The sequence below is a fragment of the Entelurus aequoreus genome, linkage group LG28, assembly GCF_033978785.1.
Source record: "Entelurus aequoreus isolate RoL-2023_Sb linkage group LG28, RoL_Eaeq_v1.1, whole genome shotgun sequence".
NCBI classification, from domain to species: Eukaryota; Metazoa; Chordata; class Actinopteri; order Syngnathiformes; family Syngnathidae; genus Entelurus; species Entelurus aequoreus.
The window spans coordinates 399,961-421,154 of NC_084758.1; the positions used below are offsets into that span (position 1 = coordinate 399,961).

Below are 21,194 nucleotides of genomic sequence, written 5' to 3' on the forward strand. Positions count from 1 at the left end.
ACCGTCTCTTCTCCTCACTACAGGACATGTAGTCTACCAGGGCCACCAGGAGAGCACACAACATCATACAGGACAGTACACCGTCTCTTCTCCTCACTACAGGACATGTAGTCTACCAGGGCCACCAGGAGAGCACACAACATCATACAGGACAGTACACCGTCTCTTCTCCTCACTACAGGACATGTAGTCTACCAGGGCCACCAGGAGAGCACACAACATCATACAGGACAGTACACCGTCTCTTCTCCTCACTACAGGACATGTAGTCTACCAGGGCCACCAGGAGAGCACACAACATCATAAAGGACAGTACACCGTCTCTTCTCCTCACTACAGGACATGTAGTCTACCAGGGCCACCAGGAGAGCACACAACATCATAAAGGACAGTACACCGTCTCTTCTCCTCACTACAGGACATGTAGTCTACCAGGGCCACCAGGAGAGCACACAACATCATCAAGGACAGTACACAGTCTCTTCTCCTCACTACAGGACATGTAGTCTACCAGGGCCACCAGGAGAGCACACAACATCATACAGGACAGTACACAGTCTCTTCTCCTCACTACAGGACATGTAGTCTACCAGGGCCACCAGGAGAGCACACAACATCATCAAGGACAGTACACAGTCTCTTCTCCTCACTACAGGACATGTAGTCTACCAGGGCCACCAGGAGAGCACACAACATCATACAGGACAGTACACAGTCTCTTCTCCTCACTACAGGACATGTAGTCTACCAGGGCCACCAGGAGAGCACACAACATCATACAGGACAGTACACAGTCTCTTCTCCTCACTACAGGACATGTAGTCTACCAGGGCCACCAGGAGAGCACACAACATCATAAAGGACAGTACACAGTCTCTTCTCCTCACTACAGGACATGTAGTCTACCAGGGCCACCAGGAGAGCACACAACATCATACAGGACAGTACACAGTCTCTTCTCCTCACTACAGGACATGTAGTCTACCAGGGCCACCAGGAGAGCACACAACATCATACAGGACAGTACACCGTCTCTTCTCCTCACTACAGGACATGTAGTCTACCAGGGCCACCAGGAGAGCACACAACATCATAAAGGACAGTACACAGTCTCTTCTCCTCACTACAGGACATGTAGTCTACCAGGGCCACCAGGAGAGCACACAACATCATCAAGGACAGTACACAGTCTCTTCTCCTCACTACAGGACATGTAGTCTACCAGGGCCACCAGGAGAGCACACAACATCATACAGGACAGTACACCGTCTCTTCTCCTCACTACAGGACATGTAGTCTACCAGGGCCACCAGGAGAGCACACAACATCATACAGGACAGTACACAGTCTCTTCTCCTCACTACAGGACATGTAGTCTACCAGGGCCACCAGGAGAGCACACAACATCATACAGGACAGTACACAGTCTCTTGTCCTCACTACAGGACATGTAGTCTACCAGGGCCACCAGGAGAGCACACAACATCATACAGGACAGTACACAGTCTCTTTTCCTCACTACAGGACATGTAGTCTACCAGGGCCACCAGGAGAGCACACAACATCATACAGGACAGTACACAGTCTCTTCTCCTCACTACAGGACATGTAGTCTACCAGGGCCACCAGGAGAGCACACAACATCATACAGGACAGTACACAGTCTCTTGTCCTCACTACAGGACATGTAGTCTACCAGGGCCACCAGGAGAGCACACAACATCATACAGGACAGTACACAGTCTCTTGTCCTCACTACAGGACATGTAGTCTACCAGGGCCACCAGGAGAGCACACAACATCATAAAGGACAGTACACCGTCTCTTCTCCTCACTACAGGACATGTAGTCTACCAGGGCCACCAGGAGAGCACACAACATCATAAAGGACAGTACACCGTCTCTTCTCCTCACTACAGGACATGTAGTCTACCAGGGCCACCAGGAGAGCACACAACATCATACAGGACAGTACACCGTCTCTTCTCCTCACTACAGGACATGTAGTCTACCAGGGCCACCAGGAGAGCACACAACATCATACAGGACAGTACACCGTCTCTTCTCCTCACTACAGGACATGTAGTCTACCAGGGCCACCAGGAGAGCACACAACATCATACAGGACAGTACACCGTCTCTTCTCCTCACTACAGGACATGTAGTCTACCAGGGCCACCAGGAGAGCACACAACATCATAAAGGACAGTACACCGTCTCTTCTCCTCACTACAGGACATGTAGTCTACCAGGGCCACCAGGAGAGCACACAACATCATAAAGGACAGTACACCGTCTCTTCTCCTCACTACAGGACATGTAGTCTACCAGGGCCACCAGGAGAGCACACAACATCATCAAGGACAGTACACAGTCTCTTCTCCTCACTACAGGACATGTAGTCTACCAGGGCCACCAGGAGAGCACACAACATCATACAGGACAGTACACCGTCTCTTCTCCTCACTACAGGACATGTAGTCTACCAGGGCCACCAGGAGAGCACACAACATCATACAGGACAGTACACAGTCTCTTCTCCTCACTACAGGACATGTAGTCTACCAGGGCCACCAGGAGAGCACACAACATCATCAAGGACAGTACACAGTCTCTTCTCCTCACTACAGGACATGTAGTCTACCAGGGCCACCAGGAGAGCACACAACATCATACAGGACAGTACACAGTCTCTTCTCCTCACTACAGGACATGTAGTCTACCAGGGCCACCAGGAGAGCACACAACATCATACAGGACAGTACACAGTCTCTTCTCCTCACTACAGGACATGTAGTCTACCAGGGCCACCAGGAGAGCACACAACATCATAAAGGACAGTACACAGTCTCTTCTCCTCACTACAGGACATGTAGTCTACCAGGGCCACCAGGAGAGCACACAACATCATACAGGACAGTACACAGTCTCTTCTCCTCACTACAGGACATGTAGTCTACCAGGGCCACCAGGAGAGCACACAACATCATACAGGACAGTACACCGTCTCTTCTCCTCACTACAGGACATGTAGTCTACCAGGGCCACCAGGAGAGCACACAACATCATAAAGGACAGTACACAGTCTCTTCTCCTCACTACAGGACATGTAGTCTACCAGGGCCACCAGGAGAGCACACAACATCATCAAGGACAGTACACAGTCTCTTCTCCTCACTACAGGACATGTAGTCTACCAGGGCCACCAGGAGAGCACACAACATCATACAGGACAGTACACCGTCTCTTCTCCTCACTACAGGACATGTAGTCTACCAGGGCCACCAGGAGAGCACACAACATCATACAGGACAGTACACAGTCTCTTCTCCTCACTACAGGACATGTAGTCTACCAGGGCCACCAGGAGAGCACACAACATCATACAGGACAGTACACAGTCTCTTGTCCTCACTACAGGACATGTAGTCTACCAGGGCCACCAGGAGAGCACACAACATCATACAGGACAGTACACAGTCTCTTTTCCTCACTACAGGACATGTAGTCTACCAGGGCCACCAGGAGAGCACACAACATCATACAGGACAGTACACAGTCTCTTCTCCTCACTACAGGACATGTAGTCTACCAGGGCCACCAGGAGAGCACACAACATCATACAGGACAGTACACAGTCTCTTGTCCTCACTACAGGACATGTAGTCTACCAGGGCCACCAGGAGAGCACACAACATCATACAGGACAGTACACAGTCTCTTGTCCTCACTACAGGACATGTAGTCTACCAGGGCCACCAGGAGAGCACACAACATCATAAAGGACAGTACACCGTCTCTTCTCCTCACTACAGGACATGTAGTCTACCAGGGCCACCAGGAGAGCACACAACATCATAAAGGACAGTACACAGTCTCTTCTCCTCACTACAGGACATGTAGTCTACCAGGGCCACCAGGAGAGCACACAACATCATAAAGGACAGTACACCGTCTCTTCTCCTCACTACAGGACATGTAGTCTACCAGGGCCACCAGGAGAGCACACAACATCATACAGGACAGTACACAGTTTCTTCTCCTCACTACAGGACATGTAGTCTACCAGGGCCACCAGGAGAGCACACAACATCATACAGGACAGTACACAGTTTCTTCTCCTCACTACAGGACATGTAGTCTACCAGGGCCACCAGGAGAGCACACAACATCATAAAGGACAGTACAGCGTCTCTTCAGCCTCACTACAGGACATGTAGTCTACCAGGGCCACCAGGAGAGCACACAACATCATAAAGGACAGTACAGCGTCTCTTCAGCCTCACTACAGGACATGTAGTCTACCAGGGCCACCAGGAGAGCACACAACATCATAAAGGACAGTACACAGTCTCTTCTCCTCACTACAGGACATGTAGTCTACCAGGGCCACCAGGAGAGCACACAACATCATCAAGGACAGTACACAGTCTCTTGTCCTCACTACAGGACATGTAGTCTACCAGGGCCACCAGGAGAGCACACAACATCATACAGGACAGTACACAGTCTCTTCTCCTCACTACAGGACATGTAGTCTACCAGGGCCACCAGGAGAGCACACAACATCATACAGGACAGTACACAGTCTCTTCTCCTCACTACAGGACATGTAGTCTACCAGGGCCACCAGGAGAGCACACAACATCATACAGGACAGTACACCGTCTCTTCTCCTCACTACAGGACATGTAGTCTACCAGGGCCACCAGGAGAGCACACAACATCATACAGGACAGTACACAGTCTCTTCTCCTCACTACAGGACATGTAGTCTACCAGGGCCACCAGGAGAGCACACAACATCATAAAGGACAGTACAGCGTCTCTTCAGCCTCACTACAGGACATGTAGTCTACCAGGGCCACCAGGAGAGCACACAACATCATAAAGGACAGTACACAGTCTCTTCTCCTCACTACAGGACATGTAGTCTACCAGGGCCACCAGGAGAGCACACAACATCATACAGGACAGTACACAGTCTCTTCTCCTCACTACAGGACATGTAGTCTACCAGGGCCACCAGGAGAGCACACAACATCATACAGGACAGTACACAGTTTCTTCTCCTCACTACAGGACATGTAGTCTACCAGGGCCACCAGGAGAGCACACAACATCATACAGGACAGTACACAGTTTCTTCTCCTCACTACAGGACATGTAGTCTACCAGGGCCACCAGGAGAGCACACAACATCATAAAGGACAGTACAGCGTCTCTTCAGCCTCACTACAGGACATGTAGTCTACCAGGGCCACCAGGAGAGCACACAACATCATAAAGGACAGTACAGCGTCTCTTCAGCCTCACTACAGGACATGTAGTCTACCAGGGCCACCAGGAGAGCACACAACATCATAAAGGACAGTACACAGTCTCTTCTCCTCACTACAGGACATGTAGTCTACCAGGGCCACCAGGAGAGCACACAACATCATCAAGGACAGTACACAGTCTCTTGTCCTCACTACAGGACATGTAGTCTACCAGGGCCACCAGGAGAGCACACAACATCATACAGGACAGTACACAGTCTCTTCTCCTCACTACAGGACATGTAGTCTACCAGGGCCACCAGGAGAGCACACAACATCATACAGGACAGTACACCGTCTCTTCTCCTCACTACAGGACATGTAGTCTACCAGGGCCACCAGGAGAGCACACAACATCATACAGGACAGTACACAGTCTCTTCTCCTCACTACAGGACATGTAGTCTACCAGGGCCACCAGGAGAGCACACAACATCATAAAGGACAGTACAGCGTCTCTTCAGCCTCACTACAGGACATGTAGTCTACCAGGGCCACCAGGAGAGCACACAACATCATAAAGGACAGTACAGCGTCTCTTCAGCCTCACTACAGGACATGTAGTCTACCAGGGCCACCAGGAGAGCACACAACATCATAAAGGACAGTACACAGTCTCTTCTCCTCACTACAGGACATGTAGTCTACCAGGGCCACCAGGAGAGCACACAACATCATCAAGGACAGTACACCGTCTCTCCAGCCTCCTACCATCAGGCAGACCATACAGGAGCCTGAAATCCAGGACTACGAGACTGACAAACAGTTTCTACCCACAGGCCATCAGGCTTGTGAATGCTAACTTGTAAATGCTAGCTCCCCTCCCCCCCCCGTCATACGTTTATCTTTTTGAACAAACAAGTGTAAAAACTTATTGGGGTGTTACCATTTAGTGGTCAATTGTACGGAATATGTACTTCACTGTGCAATCTACTAATAAAAGTCTCAATCAATCAATCAAAGTCTGCATGCGGCCAGGAACTCCTCCTTGTTGGGTTCAGACTATTTTTGTCCCTTTAATAACCTGCTTTTTCTGTAGGGGCGGGGGTCAAAGTGAAGTCAGCCATGACACGCTCTTCTCTGGGAAAGATGGTGTCAGGCCACAGTCAGAGAGAGAGAGAGGCCTGTTGACTCTGGTGAGGCTTTGAAAAATCATTTACCTTACTGACCTACTTCACCGCCCCGGGTGTGTGTGTGTGTGTGTGTGTGTGTGTGTGTGTGTGTGTTGAGTTGGTGCAACAAACGTCAGCAGATGGCCAGACAAGAAAACAAACACACACACACACACACACACACACACACACACACACACACACACACACACACACACACACACACACACACACACACACACACACACACACACACCGTCTTTGCCTACGCTGCGTTGACAAGTCCTACACATAAACTCATGCACGGATCCTTTTGGAGACTACGGGCTGGGACAATCCACAGGTCTGGACCAGGACAGTAGTCCACAGGTCTGGACCAGGACAGTAGTCCACAGGTCTGGACCAGGACAGTAGTCCACAGGTCTGGACCAGGACAGTAGTCCACAGGTCTGGACCAGGACAGTAGTCCACAGGTCTGGACCAGGACAGTAGTCCACAGGTCTGGACCAGGACAGTAGTCCACAGCAGAATGGCAGACATGAAATGTGTGGAGCAGGAGTGAAAGAAAAGAGGGGTGGGGGAGGGAAGGGTCAGGGGTGGGGGTGGGGGAGGGTCTGCTTCCCATTTGATATTTGGAGGCAAAAGCCATTTTGTCACCGTGACATGAACCAGTTATGGCTAATTTGTCATGAAGACCTCAGTAAGACACTGCTAATTACCTCCTAAAAACATGCTAATCACTTTCTTAACAATAATAATAATAATGCGGTAGTGTAAATGATTACTTATTAAAAATAAATGATTACTCTAGACTTTCATTATGACTTCCTGTACATAGTTGGTGACTCTGCACTCCTGTCAAAGCTACTAAGCACTTACGCTCTTGTTTATGTACATCCATGCTAGCTTAGCGGTTAGCATGGCTTCCTGTCTTCACTCCTAATAAATGTAGTTTCTTTGCGGCACAGAGACGAGGATTACTAACTTGAAGTGGCTCCTTCACCCTGTGGAAGGACTTGGGCTGGGCCATATTGCTGGAAACTATCACCATAGAAGCCTCTTTTGTCGCTCCAGCTGGATAATTATTGATATATATGATTGAAAAACCTGGTCTTTGAGCCAGATGATCAGTAACATAGCATACATTCCAGACAATAAGCTGCTACTTTTTGAACCTTGCGGCCTATAAAACAGTGTGGCTAATTGATACCTTTTGAGAATGTGTTTTATTGTTTGTGCTATGGTGCCATCTTTTGGACCAGTTTGCTCACTGCAGCTGCTGCAGTGTCCTTCCAATTAGTGCTTTTAAATTGGAAAGCCGTTCAGTCTTCTCGCCGCCCATAGCGTTTCTACTCGTATGGATTCTTCATTCATCACTCCAAGCAACGTTTGTAAGTTTTACAACATAACAAACAATTCTTACATACTAGATCTGTGTCTTCATGCATATTTCTACGTGCTGTCGTAAAGTAATGAAGCTAGCGTCTTTTGCCTTAGCTACTATGCTAACACGTTTACGAGTGTCTGTGTTAGTATTATTAACTTACAACAGCATTCTTTTTGTGTTGTTTGACTTTCACAAACTCCTCAGTAAGTTCAGCAAAACGTCAGCGTGGAGTTATTGAGTCTGTTTAGCTGATTGGAGAGCTAGCTTGAGCAGCTAGTGGCTCCATGACCATGACTTATGTTTTGTTTGATTTGCCGTTTTACTGCCTTGTTACAGACAATGAAGGGATGTAAATAAATGATTTGTGTGTAAGTAAGTCATTTCATAAGGTATATATGTGAAAGAAAGTGTTAGTGTGGCATATGTGGTAGATGCCCCGGGCCACCTGACTGTATTGTGTGCCGCCTTACCTCTTGAAGGCCTCGGTGGGGTTCCTCTCGCACTCGCCGGGCTGCAGGGCTCCCTGCACGGCCGGGTCGCGCACCTTCTCCTCGTAGCCCGGCACCAGCCCGCCGCGGCAGATCTGCGCCACCAGGCGGCGGACGAAGCCGGCGACGCACGTGGTGTCCGAGTCGTCCGCCCGGCAGAAGTGGAAGGCCAGGCCGCGCTGGTGCAGGCCCCGCTGGGTTCCCTGGGCGGACGTGGGCCACAGCAGCTCCGTGCACAGTGCCGTTTTCCCGCTGCCGGGACCGCCGACCAGCAACACCCCCCAGGAGTTGCCGCCTTTCACGGGCGCCGGCTGCTTAGCGGGCGTGCCGGTCGCCCCGCCCAGGTCGTCGCTCTTCTCCTGGAGGCAATGCTGGATCTTGTGGAAGACCCATTCCCGGCAATAAAAGCGTTTCCCCTGCAGCAGACTGCTTTGGGCCATTGTGCTGTGCTGCTTCCTCCTTGTCTTCATACGGCGTCCATCTTCCTGCCTCTCACATCCTCACTTCCTGGTGTCATCACCACTCAGCTCTCAGGAAGTCGCTGGGCAAAAAGTCAAGTATCTAGGTCCAAACAACAAACCGCCGTCGACGATGAACTCAGAGATTTTCCACCAACTTCTTCCAGCGTTTTCCCTCGGCGCGAAGCGAGCGCTCCTGGTGGTTACTCCCGCGCCGCCTTAGCATGGCGCTGGCGGGGCATGGCACTCGGCGCGTCCACTGGCTGGCGGGACGCAGTTAGCCATGGCGGAGGCGGGCGTGGTTCCACAGATGTACGGTAAAGGATGGGGCCGCCGCGGCCTCCATTACGGACACTCGTCTCCTTTTCTCCCGTCCAACATTCCTGGGAAACAGCACAACAAACGCAGGCGTGTCAGCACCTTTGAGGGGGAAAGAGAGGAACATTTCTAACCTATAGTTTACCTTTACATTTATTCTCATCCAACAAACGCAGGCGTGTCAGCACCTTTGAGGGGGAAAGAGAGGAACATTTCTAACCTATATTTGACCTTTACATTTATTCTCATCCAACAAACGCAGGCGTGTCAGCACCTTTGAGGGGGAAAGAGAGGAACATTTCTAACCTATAGTTTACCTTTACATTTATTCTCATCCAACAAACGCAGGCGTGTCAGCACCTTTGAGGGGGAAAGAGAGGAACATTTCTAACCTATAGTTTACCTTTACATTTATTCTCATCCAACAAACGCAGGCGTGTCAGCACCTTTGAGGGGGAAAGAGAGGAACATTTCTCACCTATATTTTACCTTTACATTTATTCTCATCCAACAAACACAGGCGTGTCAGCACCTTTGAGGGGGAAAGAGAGGAACATTTCTCACCTATATTTTACCTTTACATTTATTCTCATCCACCAACCTCTTTTAGTTGGCTTTTTCACACTTACATGCACCACAGAAATGCTAACATGCATGCAAAGAAGTCAAAAAACGTTGGCAACTCTCGCCTTTAGCCACGCCCCCTCGGGAAATCTACTTCCTGTGTTGTGACCTTACATCAACATTAAATACTCTAGAACCAAAAGTGGTGAACTCACGGCATGATAACTTGAAAATAAAGACAACTTCAGACTGTGATCTTTGTCTAAAATGGAAGAAGCACATTGTAAATATGTACATATCACAACTCATCCTCTTGGCAAAACACCTCGTTAGTTGAATATTCTGAGGGGGGAAAATGGCGCAGTTTGCAGAACACAATGAACTTATACTTTGTCTCAGTGGATTTAGAAAGCCATTAAACGTTAAGCACTTCTTCTTTAGCATTCAAAATCGTTAGGAAAATCAACCGAGTGTTTCCTCAAAGCGCCGCATTGGTGACATCCGCAACTGCCACAACACATTCATTTATCATCATTCCTATATTACAATTATAATATAAACAAAACAATTATCAAAATGAGACTGTAGCCAAATTCAGGGTAAAATAACTACAAACTTGACCAATGTTGAAGCATAAAATAAACACAACAAATGTAGAAACATACATTTTTACATAGGAGTTCAGGGTGCGCATCGTATGTATTCATTCAACCAATTGCAAGCGCTGCATGGAACTCTAACTAAAAAGATGACGGTCAAGTTGACTTAAGTCTTTGCATCTTAACGTTTTGTTATTTTATCCGTTTAGTGGATGATTTACAATGAAAGAAGGTATTGTTCGTCGATACTGCACCTGTCTGCCGCCAGCCACAACAGGAGCGATCCAGACGGTGCTTACAGTCAGCTGACACGCCATCTTTAAATACTGTCATGTGTGACGTGGGTTACACTTGAAATGCTATTGCGACATCAAGTGGACACATTTAGAACAGCAGTTTTCTCATTCAAATAATGCTGCTTGTTTTTATATTAAGCAAACTGATCTTGCGAACCGCCGGCTGGAATAAACCTTTTTACACGAGTACCGTATTTTCCAGACTATCGAGTTCACCGATATATAAGTCGCACCCACTAAATAGTAGAATAAAAAAATATTTGTCCATATATTAGCCACACCCAACTATAAGTCGCAGATATATACGTTGTGAAATGAGTTATTTACACAGATATATTTTGTAAATTGATGTTTACATACCTTAATTGTTTGTAACACAGCAGTAAAACGGCTGATCAAACAAAACAGAAGTCATGGTCATGGACCCCATAGCTTCACAAGCTAGCGCTCCAATCAGCTAAACAGATTCAATAACTCCACGGTGAACTTAAAAAACTGAAACTATACCAAAAGAATGCCATTGTGAGGTAATAATAGTAACACGGACACTTGTAAATGTGTTAGCATATTAGCTAATGCTAATGACACTAGCTTAATTACATTAAGATAGCACGTACAAATATGCATGAAAATTCTCCTACAGACGTCACACATGGGACACTTTAGTAAGTAAGAATTGTTTTAGATATATTGTAAAACTTGGGCTCTAGCACCCCCCGCAACCTCGAAAGGGACAAGCGGTAGAAAATGGATGGATGGAGATTGTAACACTTACAAACGTTGCTTGTAGTGATGAATGAAGAATCTATACTAGCAGTAACGCTATGGACGACTACAAGACAGAACAGCAATTGTACTTCTGGTCCAGAGCTCAAAACAGAAGGGCACTGCAGCACATACAATGATCGAACTCGTCCAAAAGATGGCGCTATGGCACGAACAATAACACACTTTTTCTGTGTATTTACTTGTTTTGGGGGTTTTTTTGCACTATGGCCGCTAGCTAAAAAAATCCATAAATTAGCCGCACCGTTTTATAAGCCGCAAGGTTCAAAGTGTAGCAAAAAAGTAGTAATTTATGGTAATTAGACCGGAATGGCAAAGACCTTGTGGAACTTTCCTTTTTATCAGCTCTGCGCTTTTAATGTCTTTAATGTCCTTTGACGTTGGATGTTTTCATCTTACACACATGTAAGAGGGATGTGTGCTATGGCTATGACTTCTTTTTTCTCCTTGGCCTCAGTCTGGACCCCCTCTCCAGGGGCCCAGGCTTACACCCATTACACACATGTAAGAGGGATGTGTGCTATGGCTATGACTTCTTTTTTCCCTTGGCCTCAGTCTGGACCCCCTCTCCAGGGGCCCAGGCTTACACCCATTACACACATGTAAGAATATGTGTGCTATGGCTATGACTTCTTTTTTCCCTTGGCCTCAGTCTGGACCCCCTCTCCAGGGGCCCAGGCTTACACCCATTACACACATGTAAGAGGGATGTGTGCTATGGCTATGACTTCTTTTTTCTCCTTGGCCTCAGTCTGGACCCCCTCTCCAGGGGCCCAGGCTTACACCCATTACACACATGTAAGAATATGTGTGCTATGGCTATGACTTCTTTTTTCCCCTTGGCCTCAGTCTGGACCCCCTCTCCAGGGGCCCAGGCTTACACCCATTACACACATGTAAGAATATGTGTGCTATGGCTATGACTTCTTTTTTCCCTTGGCCTCAGTCTGGACCCCCTCTCCAGGGGCCCAGGCTTACACCCATTACACACATGTAAGAATATGTGTGCTATGGCTATGACTTCTTTTTTCCCCTTGGCCTCAGTCTGGACCCCCTCTCCAGGGGCCCAGGCTTACACCCATTACACACATGTAAGAATATGTGTGCTATGGCTATGACTTCTTTTTTCCCTTGGCCTCAGTCTGGACCCCCTCTCCAGGGGCCCAGGCTTACACCCATTACACACATGTAAGAATATGTGTGCTATGGCTATGACTTCTTTTTTTCCCTTGGCCTCAGTCTGGACCCCCTCTCCAGGGGCCCAGGCTTACACCCATTACACACATGTAAGAATATGTGTGCTATGGCTATGACTTCTTTTTTCCCTTGGCCTCAGTCTGGACCCCCTCTCCAGGGGCCCAGGCTTACACCAATTTGATTTTTTCTCACCCCCCCCCCCCCATTGTCTACCTGTATCTCGCCTTTTTTGTAAGGGGCGCCGGAAGTTGGCAGACCCATCAGTGATCCTGTTCTGTCTCCCTGTAATGTTTGATCCTGTTCTGTCCCTCTGTAATGTTTGATCCTGTTCTGTCTCCCTGTAATGTTTGATCCTGTTCTGTCCCTCTGTAATGTTTGATCCTGTTCTGTCCCTCTGTAATGTTTGATCCTGTTCTGTCTCCCTGTAATGTTTGATCCTGTTCTGTGCCCCTGTAATGTTTGATCCTGTTCTGTCCCCCTGTAATGTTTGATCCTGTTCTGTCTCCCTGTAATGTTTGATCCTGTTCTGTGCCCCTGTAATGTTTGATCCTGTTCTGTCTCCCTGTAATGTTTGATCCTGTTCTGTCCCTCTGTAATGTTTGATCCTGTTCTGTCTCCCTGTAATGTTTGATCCTGTTCTGTCCCTCTGTAATGTTTGATCCTGTTCTGTCCCTCTGTAATGTTTGATCCTGTTCTGTCTCCCTGTAATGTTTGATCCTGTTCTGTGCCCCTGTAATGTTTGATCCTGTTCTGTCCCCCTGTAATGTTTGATCCTGTTCTGTCTCCCTGTAATGTTTGATCCTGTTCTGTGCCCCTGTAATGTTTGATCCTGTTCTGTCTCCCTGTAATGTTTGATCCTGTTCTGTCTCCCTGTAATGTTTGTCTGCTCTTGGATGGGATTGTGCTGAGCATTTTCATTCCCCCTCGGGGATTAATAAAGTATTTGTGATTATAATAATAATAATAATAATAATAACAACAACTAACTTCTCCATTCTGTCGTTGTTTGGCTTGAATTTTGCTTCCTTATCTCCACAACATCTTCATCAAACAAGAAGTTTTTTACAGCCTGAAGTGACAACTTTGACCAGGGGTGTCCAAAGCGCTAACATTAGCGGCCTGTGGCTAATTTTTCCTTAGCATTCTAATGTCACCATGCTAGCATTTTGGCTAATTGTGCATGTATACACCTCAGCGTCAAATATTTTGTTACTTAGCGGATGAAACCTGTTAGCATTTGTACGCTACCTTTTTAAAAATAATTTTGTAGGTTGACACCTCGGTCACATTTCGGTACTTGATACATGCTAACGTTAGCAGGCTAGCATTTTCCAGGTACGCACCTCTGAGTATTATATTTTGCTACTTGACATGGTGAGGCTGCATTTCGCTTTTAAGCTCCTAAAAATGTGGAATAGTCTTCTGGAAGACTTGAGACAGGCCTCTACGATGGTAATGTTGAAATCCAGGCTGGAAAGACTTATTATTTAAATGTGCTTATGACGACTGAAAGTATTTTATCTTGGTTCTAATTTCAATGATCATTGTTTTGTAATGATTGTATTTTCTGATTTGTGTTTGAATGATTCTACAGACCAATTCATCTTGTAAAGAACTTGCTAACTTTAGCATGCTAACATTTTTTTAGCTAATTTAGCAAGTTTACACCTCAGCGTCATATATTTTGGTAAGCATGCCAATGTTAGCATCGTACTGTTTTTTTTAAGATTATTTTGCGCATATGTTTTGTGACATGGCCGCTTGCTAACTGTTAGCATTTCAATTCAACGGTGGCTCTTCAGCATTCACACACAAATTCTACTGAAATAGTATTTTCTAGTTCTTTGAAAAGGATCTATATATTGTACGGGTTTCAAAGGTGAAAATGACAAAAACGGCCCCGGCATCCTTTTTTATTTGTCAGTCTGTGGCCCTCGGTGGAAAAAGTGATGCAGACAAAACAATGTACCGTATTTTTCGGACCATAAGTTGCAGTTTTTTTCATAGTTTGGCCGGCGGTGCGACTTATACTCAGGAGCGACTTATGTATGAAATGATTAACACATTAGCGTAAAATATCAAATAATATTATTGATCTCATTGAGAGAATGACTCTTACCATAATATGTGAGGTTAACATAGCAGTTGGTTATTTATGCCTCATATAACGTACACTTATTCAGCCTGTTGTTCACTATTCTTCATTTGTACCCCGCCTTCCGCCCGATTGCAGCTGAGATAGGCTCCAGCGCCCCCCGCGACCCCGAAGGGAATAAGCGGTAGAAAATGGATGGATGCCTTTCAAATGTCTATTATTGGTGTTGGCTTTTATCTAATACATTTCCCCAAAAAATGCGACTTACCGTATTTTTCGGAGTATAAGTCGCTCCGGAGTATAAGTCGCACCGGCCGAAAATGCATAATAAAGAAGGAAAAAAACATATATAAGTCGCACTGGAGTATAAGTCACATTTTTTGGGTAAATGTATTTGATAAAATCCAACAGCAAGAATAGACATTAGAAAGGCAATTTAAAATAAATGAAGAATAGTGAACAACAGGCTGAATAAGTGTACGTTATATGAGGCATAAATAACCAACTGCTATGTTAACGTAACATATTATGGTAAGAGTCATTCAAATAACTATAACATATAGAACATGCTATATGTTTACCAAACAATCTGTCACTCCTAATCGCTAAATCCCGTCAAATCTTATACGTCTAGTCTCTTACGTCAATGATATTATTTGATATTTTACGCTAATGTGTTCATCATTTCACACATAAGTCGCTCCTGAGTATAAGTCGCACCCCCGGCCAAACTAGGAAAAAAACTGCGACTTATAGTCCGAAAAATACGGTATACTCCAGTGCGACTTATATATGTATTTTTCCTTCTTTATTATGCATTTTCGGCCGGTGCGACTTATACTCCGGAGCGACTTATAGTCCGAAAAATACGGTATCCATCTTCCTCAAATGTGATGCAGACAATATAATGTATTCATCTTCCTCAAATGTGATGTAGACAATATAATGTATTCATCTTCTTCAAATGTGATGTAGACAATATAATGTATTCATCTTCTTCAAATGTGATGCAGACAATATAATGTATTCATCTTCTTCAAATGTGATGCAGACAATATAATGTATTCATCTTCTTCAAATGTGATGCAGACAATATAATGTATTCATCTTCCTCAAATGTGATGCAGACAATATAATGTATTCATCTTCTTCAAATGTGATGTAGACAATATAATGTATCCATCTTCTTCAAATGTGATGCAGACAATATAATGTATTCATCTTCCTCAAATGTGATGTAGACAATATAATGTATCCATCTTCTTCAAATGTGATGTAGACAATATAATGTATTCATCTTCTTCAAATGTGATGTAGACAATATAATGTATTCATCTTCTTCAAATGTGATGTAGACAATATAATGTATTCATCTTCTTCAAATGTGATGTAGACAATATAATGTATCCATCTTCTTCAAATGTGATGCAGACAATATAATGTATTCATCTTCTTCAAATGTGATGTAGACAATATAATGTATCCATCTTCTTCAAAAGTGATGTAGACAATATAATGTATTCATCTTCTTCAAATGTGATGTAGACAATATAATGTATCCATCTTCTTCAAATGTGATGCAGACAATATAATGTATTCATCTTCTTCAAATGTGATGTAGACAATATAATGTATTCATCTTCCTCAAATGTGATGTAGACAATATAATGTATCCATCTTCTTCAAATGTGATGTAGACAATATAATGTATCCATCTTCTTCAAATGTGATGCAGACAATATAATGTATTAATCTTCTTCAAAAGTGATGTAGACAATATAATGTATCCATCTTCTTCAAATGTGATGCAGACAATATAATGTATTCATCTTCTTCAAATGTGATGTAGACAATATAATGTATTCATCTTCTTCAAATGTGATGTAGACAATATAATGTATCCATCTTCTTCAAATGTGATGCAGACAATATAATGTATTCATCTTCTTCAAATGTGATGTAGACAATATAATGTATTCATCTTCTTCAAATGTGATGTAGACAATATAATGTATTCATCTTCTTCAAATGTGATGTAGACAATATAATGTATTCATCTTCTTCAAATGTGATGTAGACAATATAATGTATTCATCTTCTTCAAATGTGATGCAGACAATATAATGTATTCATCTTCTTCAAATGTGATGTAGACAATATAATGTATCCATCTTCTTCAAATGTGATGCAGACAATATAATGTATTCATCTTCTTCAAATGTGATGTAGACAATATAATGTATTCATCTTCTTCAAATGTGATGTAGACAATATAATGTATCCATCTTCCTCAAATGTGATGCAGACAATATAATGTATTCATCTTCTTCAAATGTGATGTAGACAATATAATGTATCCATCTTCTTCAAATGTGATGCAGACAATATAATGTATCCATCTTCTTCAAATGTGATGCAGACAATATAATGTATCCATCTTCTTCAAATGTGATGTAGACAATATAATGTATTCATCTTCTTCAAATGTGATGTAGACAATATAATGTATTCATCTTCTTCAAATGTGATGCAGACAATATAATGTATCCATCTTCTTCAAATGTGATGTAGACAATATAATGTATCCATCTTCTTCAAATGTGATGTAGACAATATAATGTATTCATCTTCTTCAAATGTGATGTAGACAATATAATGTATTCATCTTCTTCAAATGTGATGCAGACAATATAATGTATCCATCTTCTTCAAATGTGATGCAGACAATATAATGTATCCATCTTCTTCAAATGTGATGCAGACAATATAATGTATCCATCTTCTTCAAATGTGATGCAGACAATATAATGTATCCATCTTCTTCAAATGTGATGTAGACAATATAATGTATTCATCTTCTTCAAATGTGATGTAGACAATATAATGTATTCATCTTCTTCAAATGTGATGCAGACAATATAATGTATCCATCTTCTTCAAATGTGATGCAGACAATATAATGTATCCATCTTCTTCAAATGTGATGTAGACAATATAATGTATCCATCTTCTTCAAATGTGATGCAGACAATATAATGTATCCATCTTCTTCAAATGTGATGTAGACAATATAATGTATTCATCTTCTTCAAATGTGATGTAGACAATATAATGTATTCATCTTCTTCAAATGTGATGCAGACAATATAATGTATCCATCTTCTTCAAATGTGATGTAGACAATATAATGTATCCATCTTCTTCAAATGTGATGTAGACAATATAATGTATTCATCTTCTTCAAATGTGATGTAGACAATATAATGTATTCATCTTCTTCAAATGTGATGCAGACAATATAATGTATCCATCTTCTTCAAATGTGATGCAGACAATATAATGTATCCATCTTCTTCAAATGTGATGCAGACAATATAATGTATCCATCTTCTTCAAATGTGATGCAGACAATATAATGTATCCATCTTCTTCAAATGTGATGTAGACAATATAATGTATTCATCTTCTTCAAATGTGATGTAGACAATATAATGTATTCATCTTCTTCAAATGTGATGCAGACAATATAATGTATCCATCTTCTTCAAATGTGATGCAGACAATATAATGTATCCATCTTCTTCAAATGTGATGTAGACAATATAATGTATCCATCTTCTTCAAATGTGATGTAGACAATATAATGTATCCATCTTCTTCAAATGTGATGTAGACAATATAATGTATTCATCTTCTTCAAATGTGATGTAGACAATATAATGTATTCATCTTCTTCAAATGTGATGCAGACAATATAATGTATTCATCTTCTTCAAATGTGATGTAGACAATATAATGTATTCATCTTCTTCAAATGTGATGCATGCTCTTGTCTTGCTTTTATTGCAACTCTCAATTCTTGGCAGTTTCTTTCTGTCAGCCCCCTCCTTCCTTCCTTCCTTCCTTCCTTCCTTCCTTCCTTCCAATGTGGCTTTAAATGCCAAACATCCGCACTCTGCTGCCAAGTCCAAAAGGGTCTGTCTACTCGGGCTAATGTTGATGATTGCGGTGTTGGAAGTGAGACTGGACGAGGACATTCAAGTTAGTTGGAAGACAAATCTCCTTCACAGGCTCCATATTTGGGGGGACTAGCTAACAAATGCGCGCATTGATACACAGATGTCAAGGCGGCGGTGCAGATGTTCGATGGCCGCCGTACTTCAACTTCAACAAAGCAGATGTGAGGACGACAAAACAAAAAGAAGAGGAGTCTCTCACCTTGTCGGCTTTTAGTCTCTCACCTTGTCGGCTTTTAGTCTCTCACCTTGTCGGCTTTTAGTCTCTCACCTTGTCGGCTTTTTGTCCTCGTCGACAGCCAAACTTCAGCCTTTGAGCTCCGATATGTTCATCCGAGCAACGCGGCGTCTTTCTTTCAATGTCCCCTCTTTTTCTTTCCGCTGTCTCTCCCTTCTCGCCGTGTCGTCCTCCAGGCGGCGAGGGCTCCTCCTGCCTCCTGCTGTCCGACGCACACACACCGCCGCCCGGCCAGCAGACCCACTGAGACTCCCCGCCTCCAAAACACTCGTCTCACAGCACCAGGCGGGCCGCGAAGCATGCTGGGAGGTGTAGTCTTATTATCCTATCCCCGCCTCCAAAACACTCGTCTCACAGCACCAGGCGGGCCGCGAAGCATGCTGGGAAGTGTAGTCTTATTATCCTATCCCCGCCTCCAAAACACTCGTCTCACAGCACCAGGAAGGCCGCGAAGCATGCTGGGAAGTGTAGTCTTAATGTCCTATCCCCGCCTCCAAAACACTGGTCTCACAGCACCAGGCGGGCCGCGAAGCATGCTGGGAGGTGTAGTCTTAATGTCCCATCCCCGCCTCCAAAACACTCGTCTCACAGCACCAGGCGGGCCGCGAAGCATGCTGGGAGGTGTAGTCTTAATGTCCCATCCCCGCCTCCAAAACACTCGTCTCACAGCACCAGGAGGGCCGCGAAGCATGCTGGGAGGTGTAGTCTTATTATCATATCCCCGCCTCCAAAACACTCGTCTCACAGCACCAGGAGGGCCGCGAAGCATGCTGGGAGGTGTAGTCTTAATGTCCCATCCCCGCCTCCAAAACACTCGTCTCACAGCACCAGGCGGGCCGCGAAGCATGCTGGGAGGTGTAGTCTTATTATCCTATCCCCGCCTCCAAAACACTCTCTCACAGCACCAGGCGGGCCGCGAAGCATGCTGGGAGGTGTAGTCTTATTATCCTATCCCCGCCTCCAAAACACTCTCTCACAGCACCAGGCGGGCCGCGAAGCATGCTGGGAGGTGTAGTCTTATTATCCTATCCCCGCCTCCAAAACACTCGTCTCACAGCACCAGGAGGGCCGCGAAGCATGCTGGGAGGTGTAGTCTTATTATCCTATCCCCGCCTCCAAAACACTCTCTCACAGCACCAGGAGGGCCGCGAAGCATGCTGGGAGGTGTAGTCTTATTATCCTATCCCCGCCTCCAAAACACTCTCTCACAGCACCAGGCGGGCCGCGAAGCATGCTGGGAGGTGTAGTCTTATTATCCTATCCCCGCCTCCAAAACACTCTCTCACAGCACCAGGCGGGCCGCGAAGCATGCTGGGAGGTGTAGTCTTATTATCCTATCCCCGCCTCCAAAACACTCTCTCACAGCACCAGGCGGGCCGCGAAGCATGCTGGGAGGTGTAGTCTTATTATCCTATCCCCGCCTCCAAAACACTCGTCTCACAGCACCAGGAGGGCCGCGAAGCATGCTGGGAGGTGTAGTCTTATTATCCTATCCCCGCCTCCAAAACACTCTCTCACAGCACCAGGCGGGCCGCGAAGCATGCTGGGAGGTGTAGTCTTAATGTCCTATCCCCGCCTCCAAAACACTCTCTCACAGCACCAGGCGGGCCGCGAAGCATGCTGGGAGGTGTAGTCTTATTATCCTATCCCCGCCTCCAAAACACTCTCTCACAGCACCAGGCGGGCCGCGAAGCATGCTGGGAGGTGTAGTCTTATTATCCTATCCCCGCCTCCAAAACACTCTCTCACAGCACCAGGAGGGCCGCGAAGCATGCTGGGAGGTGTAGTCTTAATGTCCTATCCCCGCCTCCAAAACACTCGTCTCACAGCACCAGGCGGGCCGCGAAGCATGCTGGGAGGTGTAGTCTTATTATCCTATCCCCGCCTCCAAAACACTCGTCTCACAGCACCAGGCGGGCCGCGAAGCATGCTGGGAGTTGTATTCTTTGTGTCCTGCCGTCGGATACTTCATAATAAAAGCATCAGGCGACGCTTTACTTTGGAAGCCCGTTTCCGCCACAAAAAAAAAAAGGAATAGCCCAATGGTGAGTCGTTAGCATGAGATGAAAAGTAGAAATGATGAGATAAAGTCAAAATAACCAGATAAAAGAAGATACGGGGACTTGGGGACGGCGTGGCCGTGCCAGCAACCTGAGGGTTCCTGGTTCAATTCCCACCTACTACCAACCTCGTCACACCCCTGTGTGTGTGTGTGTGTGTGTGTGTGTGTGTGTGTGTGTGTGTGTGTGTGTGTGTGTGTGTGTGTGTGTGTGTGTGTGTGTGTGTGTGTGTGTGCGTGCGTGCGTGCGTGCGTGCGTG

The 21,194-nt window shown here is 45.2% G+C and overlaps 1 protein-coding gene across 6 annotated transcripts in view; it reads right to left on the minus strand.

The window, feature by feature from the left end:
* LOC133644871 (ankyrin repeat domain-containing protein 50-like) overlaps nt 1–19,118 on the minus strand; it is a 98,436-nt gene extending 79,318 nt beyond the window's left edge. The window contains exons 1-3 of one of the 6 annotated variants that reach the window (XM_062039623.1): nt 18,909–19,118; nt 8,925–9,149; nt 8,291–8,849 (exon numbers count right to left, since the gene is read on the minus strand). In XM_062039623.1, the coding sequence (XP_061895607.1) occupies nt 8,291–8,778 (488 nt within the window). In that variant the 5' untranslated portion in view covers nt 8,779–8,849; nt 8,925–9,149; nt 18,909–19,118. Of the gene's footprint in view, nt 1–8,290; nt 9,150–9,229; nt 9,277–9,315; nt 9,336–9,487; nt 9,531–18,839 lie in introns of those variants that run through there. The other 5 variants (XM_062039621.1, XM_062039618.1, XM_062039622.1 and 2 more) reach the window with 5 other exon arrangements.
* Between the last annotated feature and the right edge of the window lie 2,076 nt (nt 19,119–21,194).